At 34.2% G+C, this 13,066-nt stretch overlaps 1 protein-coding gene across 1 annotated transcript in view; it reads right to left on the reverse strand.

The window, feature by feature from the left end:
* ACTR3 (actin related protein 3) overlaps positions 1-13,066 on the reverse strand; it is a 57,513-nt gene that overhangs the window by 9,364 nt on the left and 35,083 nt on the right. Inside the window, exons 7-8 of the mRNA XM_004276490.4 lie at positions 9,927-10,070; positions 7,505-7,678 (exon numbers count right to left, since the gene is read on the reverse strand). Coding sequence (XP_004276538.1) covers positions 7,505-7,678; positions 9,927-10,070 — 318 coding nt within the window. The remainder of the gene's footprint in view (positions 1-7,504; positions 7,679-9,926; positions 10,071-13,066) is intronic.

Below are 13,066 nucleotides of genomic sequence, written 5' to 3' on the forward strand. Positions count from 1 at the left end.
TGATTTTCTGAAACATGCTGATGAGTGTTAAGAAACCCTAACAGGGATATACAGTGGGTATAAAAATGTGGCTCATACTGAGTCTCAAGAACCCAACCTACAGACTAGGGAATGTTTTATCTGTCAGAGGTGGTCTGTATTGTATTCTGTGGAAAAATGGGAAAATATAGCTCAACTTGGCTGCCTTCCTATGCCATTTATAGGCAAGCTCAGGTTACAGGCAGGGACTGGCTTAGCTGATGGTTAACTGGAATGAGCAGAACTGGAATCCTGAAAATGTTATCTTATCAACTTGTTGATATAAAACTTTCAAATTCTCTTTGTGGTTCTTTGTTAGCCATTTCTTCAGTATTTACCTAAAACAATAATGTATACACACACACATGCACATGAGATTAACCTTCCTGTAATTATTTTTCTACCTTTAAGACAGTTTGTTTGCTATACCATGAGCTAGCAAAAGGCAGGGATAGGGTCATTCATTCCTGTGCTATGTACCTGTATGTCCTCCTCACAGTAATTTTTAATCAGGAATATACAAAAGAAAATATTTATAAACCTTTAAGTATTCACATACCCTGGGATCTACCCACAGAATTCCTGATTTAGGAAGAAATGCAGTCTGATTTGAAAATATCCTTTGAAAAAGCTCACGGACTACTGTGCTGCAGAACCCCAGGTGAGAACAAGTAGAATAATATACAGTAGAGAAGCAAGCAATGAATATTTCTTAAATAAATTTAGGAAAAAAGAATAAATTAACAATAAAGTGTTGGAGATTTACTCGATACTTTAATACTAATAGGTTCAACTTAGGGTCCCTATTAATATCTATAGGACTTTTCTTTCACTTGCAGCAAAAGGATTAGTCCTGCTTAACTGCTCCTTGATCAGGTCTTAGTATTACTGCAAGTAGCTATCAAGGAAGAAATATCTTTTTTCTCTTCTGAAAAATTTATAGGGAATGTACCCAACTAAAGCACAGCAGCCCAAAGAGGTATGTCAAAAAAATTTTAATTTCCTTTTAAAAAAAAAAATGAAGTGTTAAACCCATTCCTTCTAAAAACAGTTCTTTCTACTATTTATGATAAATTTAGCAGTTCAATAATAAATATCCCCTTATTCTTTCACACATTTTATCTTCAGTGTTCAATCAAGCTCAAATGCCCACACTTTCATCTAACCAAAACAAAACAAAACCAAAAACTGAGCAAATCCTTCAAATGACAGAAATATCTAAAATTACAGAAGAATCTTAAAATTAACTTGGGAAGTGACACAGTTCATACGATACAAAAAACAGGTCTGTTCTTGGAAAACGTGGTGAACTGAACACACACATATCTAATCTTGCTCTTTCTCTATTAAAAGCACCAATATAGAGAATTTTTTAAGGCATAATCCCCAAAGTATGGAGAGAACAGAACAAGAAGAAACAGCAACAATATTTGGTAAAACAGAATCTGAAAAGCAGATGGATAAGACCATGCACTCCCCCTAAAACACTTAATAAGTCATCAGTAGGAAAAGCCACGAATCAAGCTGTATCACAAATCCCCCAAAGAACTAGCTGTACCTGCCAGCGCTGAAATTAAGTTAGAAGGAGGGCAGGGAGGAAGGCTGGCAGAAAGCCTCTCTGAGGAGCAGTTAAAGCCCCAGATCCCCTCCAAAGAAGTCTATCAAATGCCTCCTCATCATCCAAGGAGAAAACTGGTTAGCCTATACTCTCAACGGAATAAAGCAGAGTGCCAGGACTCCACACACAACTGAAAGGAATGAAAGCAGCAGGATTTTAAGGGAAGGTATTCATGCAGCCTACTGCTAACACATAAATACCAACACTCTTCCTCAGTTTGGCTGCCAACCTTTACTCTCTAGGCAGGAGTCTTCTCTGGGAACTGGATTACCTGAAATGATCTGAAGAAACACACACAGGGCTGTCCTCCAAAGAAAAAGCCATAGTCAACAAGTCCTACTCCAAAGCTTAGATTTCCAACAGGCTGAGCATCCCCCTCCTAAATGAGTGATCCCCTGGAGTCTCTAGCATGTAAAATATAGGTACCAAAACAAAGAGAAAGGCAACTTGGAAGAAAGCAGAAAGAAGAAAACTTAAAAAAAAAAAACAACAACCTCTGACTAGTATCCTCAGAGAGTCAAAAGATATGCAACCATGAAACAAGTACACGGTAGCATAAAAAGGAGTATCAAAAGCAGAGGTAGGGGAAGTTCTTGAAAATTAAGTATGTTACCAGAAATAAAAAATTCAATAGAGGGTTCAGAAGGCAAAGTTGGAGAAATCATCTAGAGATCAGAACAAAAGCACAAAGAGAAGAGAAAAATATCACAGCAGAATGCTAAGGAACAAAGCAAAGATCTACAAGTATCTATCTGGAGAGGAAAAGAAAAGGTCTTATACAAGGTTTAGAAATCAGAGCAGTTTTTCACTTCAAGTTATAATGAAAGCAACCAAGGAGTAGCTTCAAAATGCTGAAGGAAAATAATTTCCAATCTAGAATTCTACACCCAAACTACCAAACAAGTGTGAAGATAAAACAAATACATTTTCAGACATGCAAGGTCTTAAAGTTTTCGTTTCCCATGTACCCTTTTTATCAGGGACTCTACTGGCAGATGATCTCCACCAAAGTAAAGAAGTAGACAGTAAGAAAGGGAAAGACACAGGACAGAGGAAAGAGGGATCTAACTCTAACACAAGAGAGAGGCAAAGGGAATCCCCAGAATGATGGTGAACTCTCTATCAGGTGCAGAAGGAAACAAGTTCGGATTGGGACATATCAGATGCTCTGGAAAATTAAACTGATGAAAAAACCCTATGCATCTGAGTATGCTGAAAAGACAGATTCAAAGTGAATTAATGACAATTATTTTAAAACTAAGTAGACAACTTATTAATGACTCTGTGGGAAAACAAAATACTAGACAGGAAAATATTTCATGGTAAACTACATGGGTCACATCTAAATAAAATTTGTGTTCACCAACATATAAGCACTGGATTTTTACCTAACTGAAGTTACAATCTAACTATTGGGACAAAAGATTATGAAAAGGTACTGTTTGTGGTGGAGACAAAGGGAGAAAAGAAAGGCAATCCTCCTCTTCCATAGCTAGCTAGAAGTTGACAGAAAAATATCTAAAACTGAAAAAACTTGAAGTTGCAATATAACCAAAGCTATTTGCAGCTATGGATGCAATCACCAAAAGAATCAACTAGTAAGAGTATACCTCTAGAAAAAAAATGGGGAAATATATACAGGGCACTCCTACTTTTTGCTAGAATTTAAACAACTAGGACTTTTAAATAATGTGCATATACATAACTAATTTTTTTTAACTTTAAGAAAGAGAAAAGAAAACACATTTCTCACAGAAGAAATTTCAAAGAGAAAAAAGCTATGGAGACGAAAAGATGTTTCAAAGTTTTAAAAAACAATGAAGAAAACTTCGTATATCAAACAATAAAGATTACTTAAATTAATTAAAAAAATTATATATGAAACCTTAAACAGCAAGATATATTTTCACCCAGACAACTATCCCTTTTCTAAGCAACATGACACAACCAAAACACATTTTATTTACATATCTAATGTTTCAAGGTTTTTAAGACAGTCAAGATGTTAGCTAAAGATATCTGTAAAGAGTATTTCACTCAAACGCTTCTTCTTTTGAAACCCAGGGTATCTCCTATCTTCCATGCTATTATCTATCTTGTGGATCCCATTCATCTAAGACTCTGGTTCAGAATCTTCCATGATACTCTAATTCCTGTCCTCAACTTAGGGTTTTAACATCTCTCTCCAACATTTCAACTTCAAAACAACTGATGTTCCTTAACTCAAGTGATCTTAAATCCACTTCTACTTCAGCCACTCACATATACATGGCCCCACTGGAAAATCTGCCCTGATTTCCAGCTACATGTGGTTCTCTCTCTCCATCCTCTGGAATCCCCAATACAATGACAGAGGGAAAGTACAAGGAAACTTAAATGCTCAAGGATGAAAAAAGGAGATAAGGAAACAATAAAATAATCCAACCCTGTTTGGAAGACAGAAAAGGGACTTTACATCCTAAGTGTTTCCAGAGCACCCTGTAGCACCTTCAAAATTGCCAGAAATTGAAGGTATAAGAAACTACGTAAGGAAAGAAATTATTATAGAGAACCAACAAGGGCCTACTATATAGCACAGGGAACTATTCAATATTTTGTAATAACCTATAAGGGAAAAGAATCTGAAAAAAGAATATATATATACATATATATATATATATATATATATAAATAACTGAATCACTGTGCTGTACACTTGAAACTAACATGATATTGTAAATCAACTATACTTCAATTAAAAAAAATACTAGGTGGAAAATAAAGAAAGAAATTGTTAAAATTCTCTATGTGGAATAGTGACACCCCCAGGTTCCTTTCCAGACCTCGTATAACCAGGTAGTTAACTACAATGTCCATGAATAAATGAAAGAAAGAATATACGAACAAACAAAATGACATAAATGAAGAAATGAGGCAAAAATTTAGGAAAAACTAAATTTTAAGAGAAAAAAAATCACATTACATTACTACCTCAAAAACAAACAACATTCACAGGTATGATATTATAAATACTGTCATACTATTGATTTAACATAACAGCCAATAACATGACAGACAGGCTAAGAGAAATGAGGCTCTAGAAACAAAATCAACTAAAAGGAGGTTAGTAGATAAACTATTTACATTGATATATCAAGAAACAGCAGTATAAGCACTGTATTTTGAAATCTGGAAGTAATTACCAAGAGTAATGGCTACGTAAGAGCTAGTGGCTGCTCTGCACATCACTGTCAGTGTTATCTGACTTTTAAAACCATGCGCACATATCCTTTTTAATTTAAAGAACTGCAAAGCAAATGTGCTGTCTAAAATCTGAAAACTCCTGTACACTTGTCTGACAACAGTGCCCTATCCTTCTGGCGCTCACTCCTTTGCTCCCCGTTTCCAACTATATGCCAATTCATCATGACCTCCAACCCTTGCCGGTATCCCTCACTATCTCTAAGTAATTCAGCCTTCCGGATTCCCTCTCTTCTCTGAGCTGCACCACTTTAACCTCTTGCCTTGGCAAAGCCCTTTGCTCCTTTCCCAATACTGCCTGGTGGGGTGGGGCAGGGGGCGGGGACGACACCATTCTATGACTACAAGCTCTGAGTATCTAATTTCAGTGGTGCCCCACGACTAATAATACAGTCACCTTCTCAATTCTCAAGAGTGATTCCAAGTCACTATTCTCTCCCAGCCCTCAACCTTCTGTCTGATCCCTTCTCCAACACAAGAGCTTGATTCCAGTTCATGAAAAATAATTAAAGCTATGAACTATGATGATAAACTTCTTCAGCTATCTGCCTGCTCTTCTAACCCTTTCCAGCTCCACATTTTCCTGCACCCATACTTAACCCCTTACCTGTCCCTGGAGTAACCCCTCTTAAAAATAAAACTAACCTCAGCCTTCTTACAACTGACTCCTTACCAGTTCCCTGTAGCCACTAAGCTTTTCCTTTATAGCCGCCTCTCACGATGACCACAACTGACAATTCCCAGACCTTTACCTCTCACTGATGCGACACACTGCCTCTATCACACCATTCCATTGAAATTGCTCCTCTAGGATCACCACTAATCTGGATGCTAAAAACCCATGGGTATTTCTCAAATTTCCTCTATCACCTCACTGTACCAACTGGCACTATTTAACCTCCTCCCTCCCCGAAACATTCACTTCTCTCAATGTCAGCACCACAATCCCTTGGCTTGTCTCCTTCCTTTCTGTATGTTTCAGTATCCTCTGCAGGCTTCTCTTACTCTGCCTGTCTATGAAGTGTTAGTGTGCACTAAGGCCCCATCCTTCCCACTCCACATTCTCTGCCTGGCCAGTCTCCTTCTTTGCACCATTTATGGTGATGACTTGACATCTATCCTCACTCCAGGACACATGCCCCAGTTCAAAACCCATAGAACCCAAGTGTTCATTTTCAAACTTTTTTGAAGATGCATAGTAAACTCACCTCATTCTACCTTATCTATCTTATCCTTCCGTTTTCCTAACTTCAGTGATGGCAAAACATTGAGTTGCTCAAATTACAAACCTGGGAATCATCACAGATTCTTCATATTCTTACTCCCCTCACATCCAAGCAATCGGTAAATCATGTCGATTCTATTCTTACTCTCACCTCCTTTCTCATTCTCACTGACCTACTGACTTTTTTTCATCTGGGAAACTGCAATAAACTCACCTGTTTCCAACACAATTCATTCTGTTCCTATCTATCCAACCCAGTGCAACCAGAGTGACCTTTCCCATACCATATATAAATCTGTGTCATTTCCATGCTGAACATTTCTGCACAAGCACAGAATCCAGTAAACTCCTTTGCATAGCATTTTAGTTTCTCATTAACACCTATCTGGATCCATCTCCTACCACTCTCTTCCTTTGTACTTTATTATCTAGCTCTCTTACACCCCAGACCTCTACCCAGCTTTTATATATATGTATATAGATATAGATATATAGAGAGATATATACATATATATATATATATATATATATAGTTCTCTGCCAGAAATGTACTCCCCTAACATACCTGCCTGAGAAATACCCATTCATCCTTTCTCAGTTCAACTGTTATCTCCTCTAAGAAGTTTCCCTGATTCTCCCAAGCAGACTTAGATGCTTTCTTCCCATGCCCTCACCAGATACATGCATTCATTAAGCAACTATACCATTTTTTAGATATTCATCTCTCATTCTTACAGCTTGATTAGAGCAAGATAAATAATTTTTCATCTTAAATACACAATGCTTAAACTGAGATCATGAAAACTGTATTCACTTACCACTTGCTGACTGAGTAAACAATATTAAACAAACTATTCTTACTGCTGAATAAGCAGAATAGGCATTTAATGTTACTAATTCTAATACAAAAAGTTCTTATACTAACTTACTAGAAGAATTTTTCATTATTAAAAGCTCATATTTCATTAATTTAATATAGCCTGTATGTTGCTAACACTTCATAAAGAGAGAAGACTATTTTGCTAATAGTTAAATATTTTGTTATGATAGTCAATTGAGGGTTCTTTGTATAATGGTTATTTTATATGGGAGGAGGAGGAGAGAGTTCTAGAACATCTCCTAAAATATTTTATTTAAATGACCATGAATTTAAGGGCTCCCCACCCTCTATGACCCCAAGTAAGTCACAAATATTAGATAAAAGTTTCATTTTTCTAAATGTATGAAATATAGTAACTGTTTACCCAGTTTTAACACAAAGGTAATTTTTTTCTCGAAAAATATGACTCACTGTAGTATTTTAGTATACAAAAGAAAGTTCCTGAGATTAACTCCTCTGATATCGTTGACTGATATTTTCTGCTGAATATATCAAAACAATTCCATCTAAAAAAAAAACTTACCTCTGGATGAAAAAATATTTCAGGTCCCAAGAATCTCTCATATCCAACATCAATGGAAAATTCTTTCTTTGAGATAGCATTGATTCCAGTATACTGTTTAATCCACTTTGATCCATCTGTATCATACTTGTTAAATTCTTTTACTAAATCTGGACAGACATAACTATAGCGCTCCTAGAAAAAGAAATGAGTAATTTTTTCCTCTTGCTTTAGGAAAAGCAAAACAGAATGGCATATTTTCAGTAAACTAAAATCAAATGAAAAAACATCTTCAGAAAATAAAATTAGCAAATTTAGCTGAAGAAAATTTTATGTTAGGATGTTATCGTATGTGTAGTAAAAATAAACAGCTCATCTCCTATACATAACTGAAGGTTTCACAAATGAAGAGAATAAGACTTAAACTAAAGAGCCAATTTCTAATATTTCAGTGCTATTTCATGAAAGTACTCATTAATGTCATCCAAAATTTTATGCTGTTTCAATAATTAAAGGAGTTCATATTATAGAAAAAAGAAAAAAAATACACAAAGAACTGGAGAATAAATAGTTGATATAACCACACTAATATAGTAAGAGGTACAAGTTATTAGGTATAAAATAAGCTTCAAGGATATATTGTATGACATGGGGAATACAGTCAATATTTTAAATGAAATACAACCTTTAAAAATTGTGAATCACTGTATTGTACACCTATAACATATAATATTATACAGCAACTAAACTTCAGTTAAAAAATTTTTTTTTTTTTTTTTTTTACATATATAGATCTTTAATACCTATCTGGAACAAAAGATTATGGGCTAAGTGAGCAAAAGAAAAAAAATTGAAAATATAAACTATTCTTTTTTTACTATATCACCTGCAAGGATGAATCACTGCATATTTGGATATACATCCTCATTAAAAGTTTTCATCAAAAATGCAGTTCAAACATGTTATAACTTTCTATCTGCAATTTGTGGACTCCTGATTGCCAGTCTATTTCTTTTTTTTTTTGAAGGAAAACACACATTTCACATATTTGTATATATCAATGATTCTATCCAAGATAGGTACAAATATTATTACTGATAATCAACACACACAATGGGAAAGAATACTGGAAAACAGAAGATAATTTGAGTATGTCATATTAGGTCTTCTTTCTCCAAATCTTGGAAGTAGGAATTACATGGAAATGATGATCCTTAAAAGACATTAATACTGAGCACTAGTATGCTCTAGAACAAATCCTTGGTGTTTTTGTTAATTTTTAAATTCCAGAGATTTCCCAAAGATGTTGAAACAGTAGTGTTCATATTAATTTTTTACATATTTAATTTTGATGCCACCTACCTGAGGTGACTTTTTGCAACCATTTACAAATTCCTTTACTACCTAGGAAGTAGTAAATTCATTTTCATTCCTATCCTTTGATAAGCAAGGAAAACACTATAATCATGCAAAGACCGTCAAATATATGGAGTTATTTTTACCTGGGAAGTTTTGCTTTGACATATTTAAAACATATGTGAGACCCAATGAAATTTTTTAGGTATGCTGACAAATGATAAATTTAAAAAGCTATGTTAAATATTTTGGTATTTTGCATGGAGCCCTGGTGTAGCATACAAATTATTAAAATACCTTACACAGCCTTCACATTTTTCTTCTATGGGCCATATCACTTGAGCCAACCATTGCCTCTATTCTACAGCCAAATGAATCAATGACATCAAAAATTTTGTTGTAACAGAAAACTGCTAGAATTAAAAATAAAGAAGTCAGCGAAAATTGAGATGTGAGGACTCTGAAGTGAACTAATTACAGGCATACCCCGTTTTACTGTGCTTCACCAATAATGTGTTTTTTACAGACTGAAATTTTCTGGTATCTCTGCATTATCAGATGACGGTTAGCATCTTTTAGCAACAAGTATTTTTTAATTAAGGTATGTACATTTTTTTATAGACATGATGCTATTGCCACTTAATAGACTACAGTATAGTGTAAATGTAACTTTTAAATGCACTGGGAAACTAAAAACTTTGTGTGACTCGCTTTACTGCGATATTCGCTTTATTGCAGTGGTCTGGAAGAGAACCCACAGTACCTCTAAGGCATGCTACATTTATTTTTACTAAAGAGAATAATCACAAAAATGTATGTTGAAGTCAGTTGGTATAAATGTTCTTGTATGTTAGTCCTCTCAAATGTGAAATGTGGTGAGAGCAAGCAAAGGGTTGATAATCTCCCAAAATTTCCTACAAGAAATACAGAGAAAAATACATGTAATTAATAAGAGTAGTGGTTTGTAACTGGTTAACGAAAGTTTTTTTTAAACTACTGTTCTTGACTTAAGAATTTTTCATGTTCATATTATAACATGATTTTAATTTTTAAGTAAATTATATTCTTAACTTTTTTTTTTTTTTACCTTTACTGCCTTAGCAGTTTCCAAGGATTGCTCTGGAGGAATTCCTACTTCTCGGTCTCTCAGCAATTGCTGAATAAAATATGTTATATCTCGTCCTGCGATTGGAATGTGCTTAATACAGCTGCCAATCACATACCCTTCAGCCTAGATGAAAAAGAAAGTGTCAAATTTACTTTCAACGTTTTCAAAAATCAGTATCACCTAAATTAATCATTAAAGACCAATTTCTCAGATTACTGTATTTGTATCCTTAAGTATTGCTTTATCCCAGGAGAATTCTTCTAGTCTTTATTCCTCAACTGTATTCCTCACAGTTAACTTAGCACAGAATTTATAATACTGTACAGATATTATGAACAAGAATGAACAAAACTTATGAACAAAGCTTAGATTTATTCTCCTACTGATAAGAGTTTACAACCAAGACTGAAATGACTCAACAACAAAGAAATAGTGAGTTTCAGAAGTATTAAAGGTTTTAGATAACAGACTTCAAATAGGATATTAGTTTTAAATCTTCTATAATTTCAGCAAAAAATTTAGATTGCATTGTAAGAAATTTTATCATTAACCCACAAGCTGGCTATCATTTTCCTAATGAAGTAGGTACCAACTTCACAAGCCTGAGGCAGTCCATGTACCATCATAATTCCAAATAATTTAATTCTGCAGAATGAATTCATAAACTTACTAATACAACCCAGAAGTACAAAAATAATGTAGCAAAATTAAATTTCATTAACAACATAACATTCTTGTTTATGAAATGGTAAAATATTATTTGTAGTTAGACTGTAATAAATTAGAGATGTTTAATATGAGCCCTAGAGCAAAAACCACCAAAAAATAAATGACAATAACAAAGAAATATATAGCATAGCTAATAAGTCAATAAAAAAAGATAAACTGAAATTATAAAAAACAGTCCATTAATTCAAAAGAAGGCAGGAAAATCACAGGAATACCCAATTCTTAATATTCTTACTAAAACTCTTTCTTTTCCAAGTTGGTAACTCCTTTTTGCAAATTACCTATTCTAATATTAATTATCAAGATAATAATATTACTGCTTAATTGTGTAGATGTTAAGAAAAGACTTTGGTCAGGAAGAACAAGTTCAGATCCCAGCCCCATGACCTATGATTTGGTGATCTTAAGCAACTCAGTTATTTGTATTTTATAAATGAGTAAACTGAAGTCCTCAAAGGATAATATAATCTACAGCATAGATCTTGAGGCTTAAATGAGAATTTTAAATGAACATTTTAAGAATCTTTATGTATCTCTAAACAACATACATATATGCATTATTTAATCCTCAAAACAGTTTTATGACATAGGTCACTATTATTGTCCCATTTTGGAAAAAAGGGAAAAGAATATGTAGCACTAAGAAAGAAAAATACGCCAACTAAATTATAAAAAGCCATCAAAATGTTGGACACATCCTAATTTCCAAGATATTAAAATATCCCCCAATGGCAATAAAATAAAATGTAGAATATCCATACAATGAAGTATTATTTGGCAATAATAAGAAATGAAGTACTATACATGCTACAACATGGATAAATCTTGAAACACTGGGCTATGTGAAAGAGGACAGTCACAAAAGAGTGACTCTAGGACTTCCCTGGTGGTGCAGTGGTTAGGAATCCACCTGCCAATGCAGGGGACATGGGTTTGAGCCCTGGTCTGGGAAGATCCCACATGCTGCGGAGCAACTAAGCCAGGGTGCCACAACTACTGAGCCTGTGCTCTAGAGCCCGTGAGCCACAACTACTGAAGCCCACGCACCTAGAGCCGGTGCTCCACAACAAGAGAAGACACGTCAAGACACGTCAACGGGAAGCCCATGCACCGCAACATAGAGTAGCCCCCGCTCGCCGCAACTAGAGAAAGCCTGAACACAGCAACGAGGACCCAACACAGACAAAAATAAAAACAAACAAACAAACAAAAACAAAAACCTGGTGACAAATGTTTTAAAAAGAAGAAAAAAAGAGTGACTCCATTTATATAAAATATACAGAACAGGCAAATCTACAGAGACAGAAAGTAGACTAGTGGTTGCCAGGGGCTAAAGTTACGGGGGGACAGTGAATGCTAAAAGATACAGGGTTTCTTTTTAGAGTGATAAAAATGTTTTAAAATTGACTCTGGTAATGGATGCACTTTATGAATATACAATGAAACACTGAATGGTACACTCTAAATGAGTGAATTGTATGGTGTGTGAATTATATCACAAGGAAGTTTTTATTTTTTTTAAGAAGGGCAATTATTACTATTAAGACATCAGAAGAATAAATTATGACATCTAATCCAAAAGTAGTCACTTGGAGGATGTAATCTTCAACAGAGGTTGCCTGATACATTAAAAAGAGGAATAAGAATAATGAAAAAATAAAGTTCTAAATAATTTCATTCCTTACATGTTATTCAATATAACATAAAAATTATTTTAAAAGATAAACCTTTCTACATATATGCACCCAATAATAATCAGAATGAATTCAAGTAGTCATTTTGATCTATTAGACACAATAAAAAATCTAATTTGTCATTAAAAACTGGAAGCAGAAAGGCTTTGGCAGAAAAATGCTATCTCTCACAAATAATCCAATCTGATGCATTTTTCTTAACATGCTTGATTAAATCCAAACCATGAAGCACAATCACAACTTGAGCTTTTTAATTCAAAAACGTAATTCCCCAGAAGTCATTAATGGTCATGTACTTTCGACTAACTGCTATTTAGTAGATAACCTATGACCAGTACAAAATCTGTTAATTAAGGATAAGAAAAACTATCAACTGGCTAACATACAAACAGACACATCCAAACTGGAAAACTGAGTTCCACATTTAAGACAAGAAAGGCCTATTTCCATTCCAGATACTCTAATTCATCATTTCCTTATTATGAATTAGAAACTATTTCTAATAATTTTCTAATTATTTTTAACAACCTAGAGCAAAAAAAAAAATCTGGAATTTGTTTACAAAGTTCTAATAATAATTTGAGCAAAACACAGCTACAGCTGAACAATGGTCAATAAAGTTTTTAAAAGGTGGCAATAATTCATATAATTTAACTTTTCCAGGTGTTATCTGATATCCTCTTCAGTAATTTTAAA

Source organism: Orcinus orca, chromosome 7 (genome assembly GCF_937001465.1).
Source record: "Orcinus orca chromosome 7, mOrcOrc1.1, whole genome shotgun sequence".
Taxonomy (NCBI): domain Eukaryota; kingdom Metazoa; phylum Chordata; class Mammalia; order Artiodactyla; family Delphinidae; genus Orcinus; species Orcinus orca.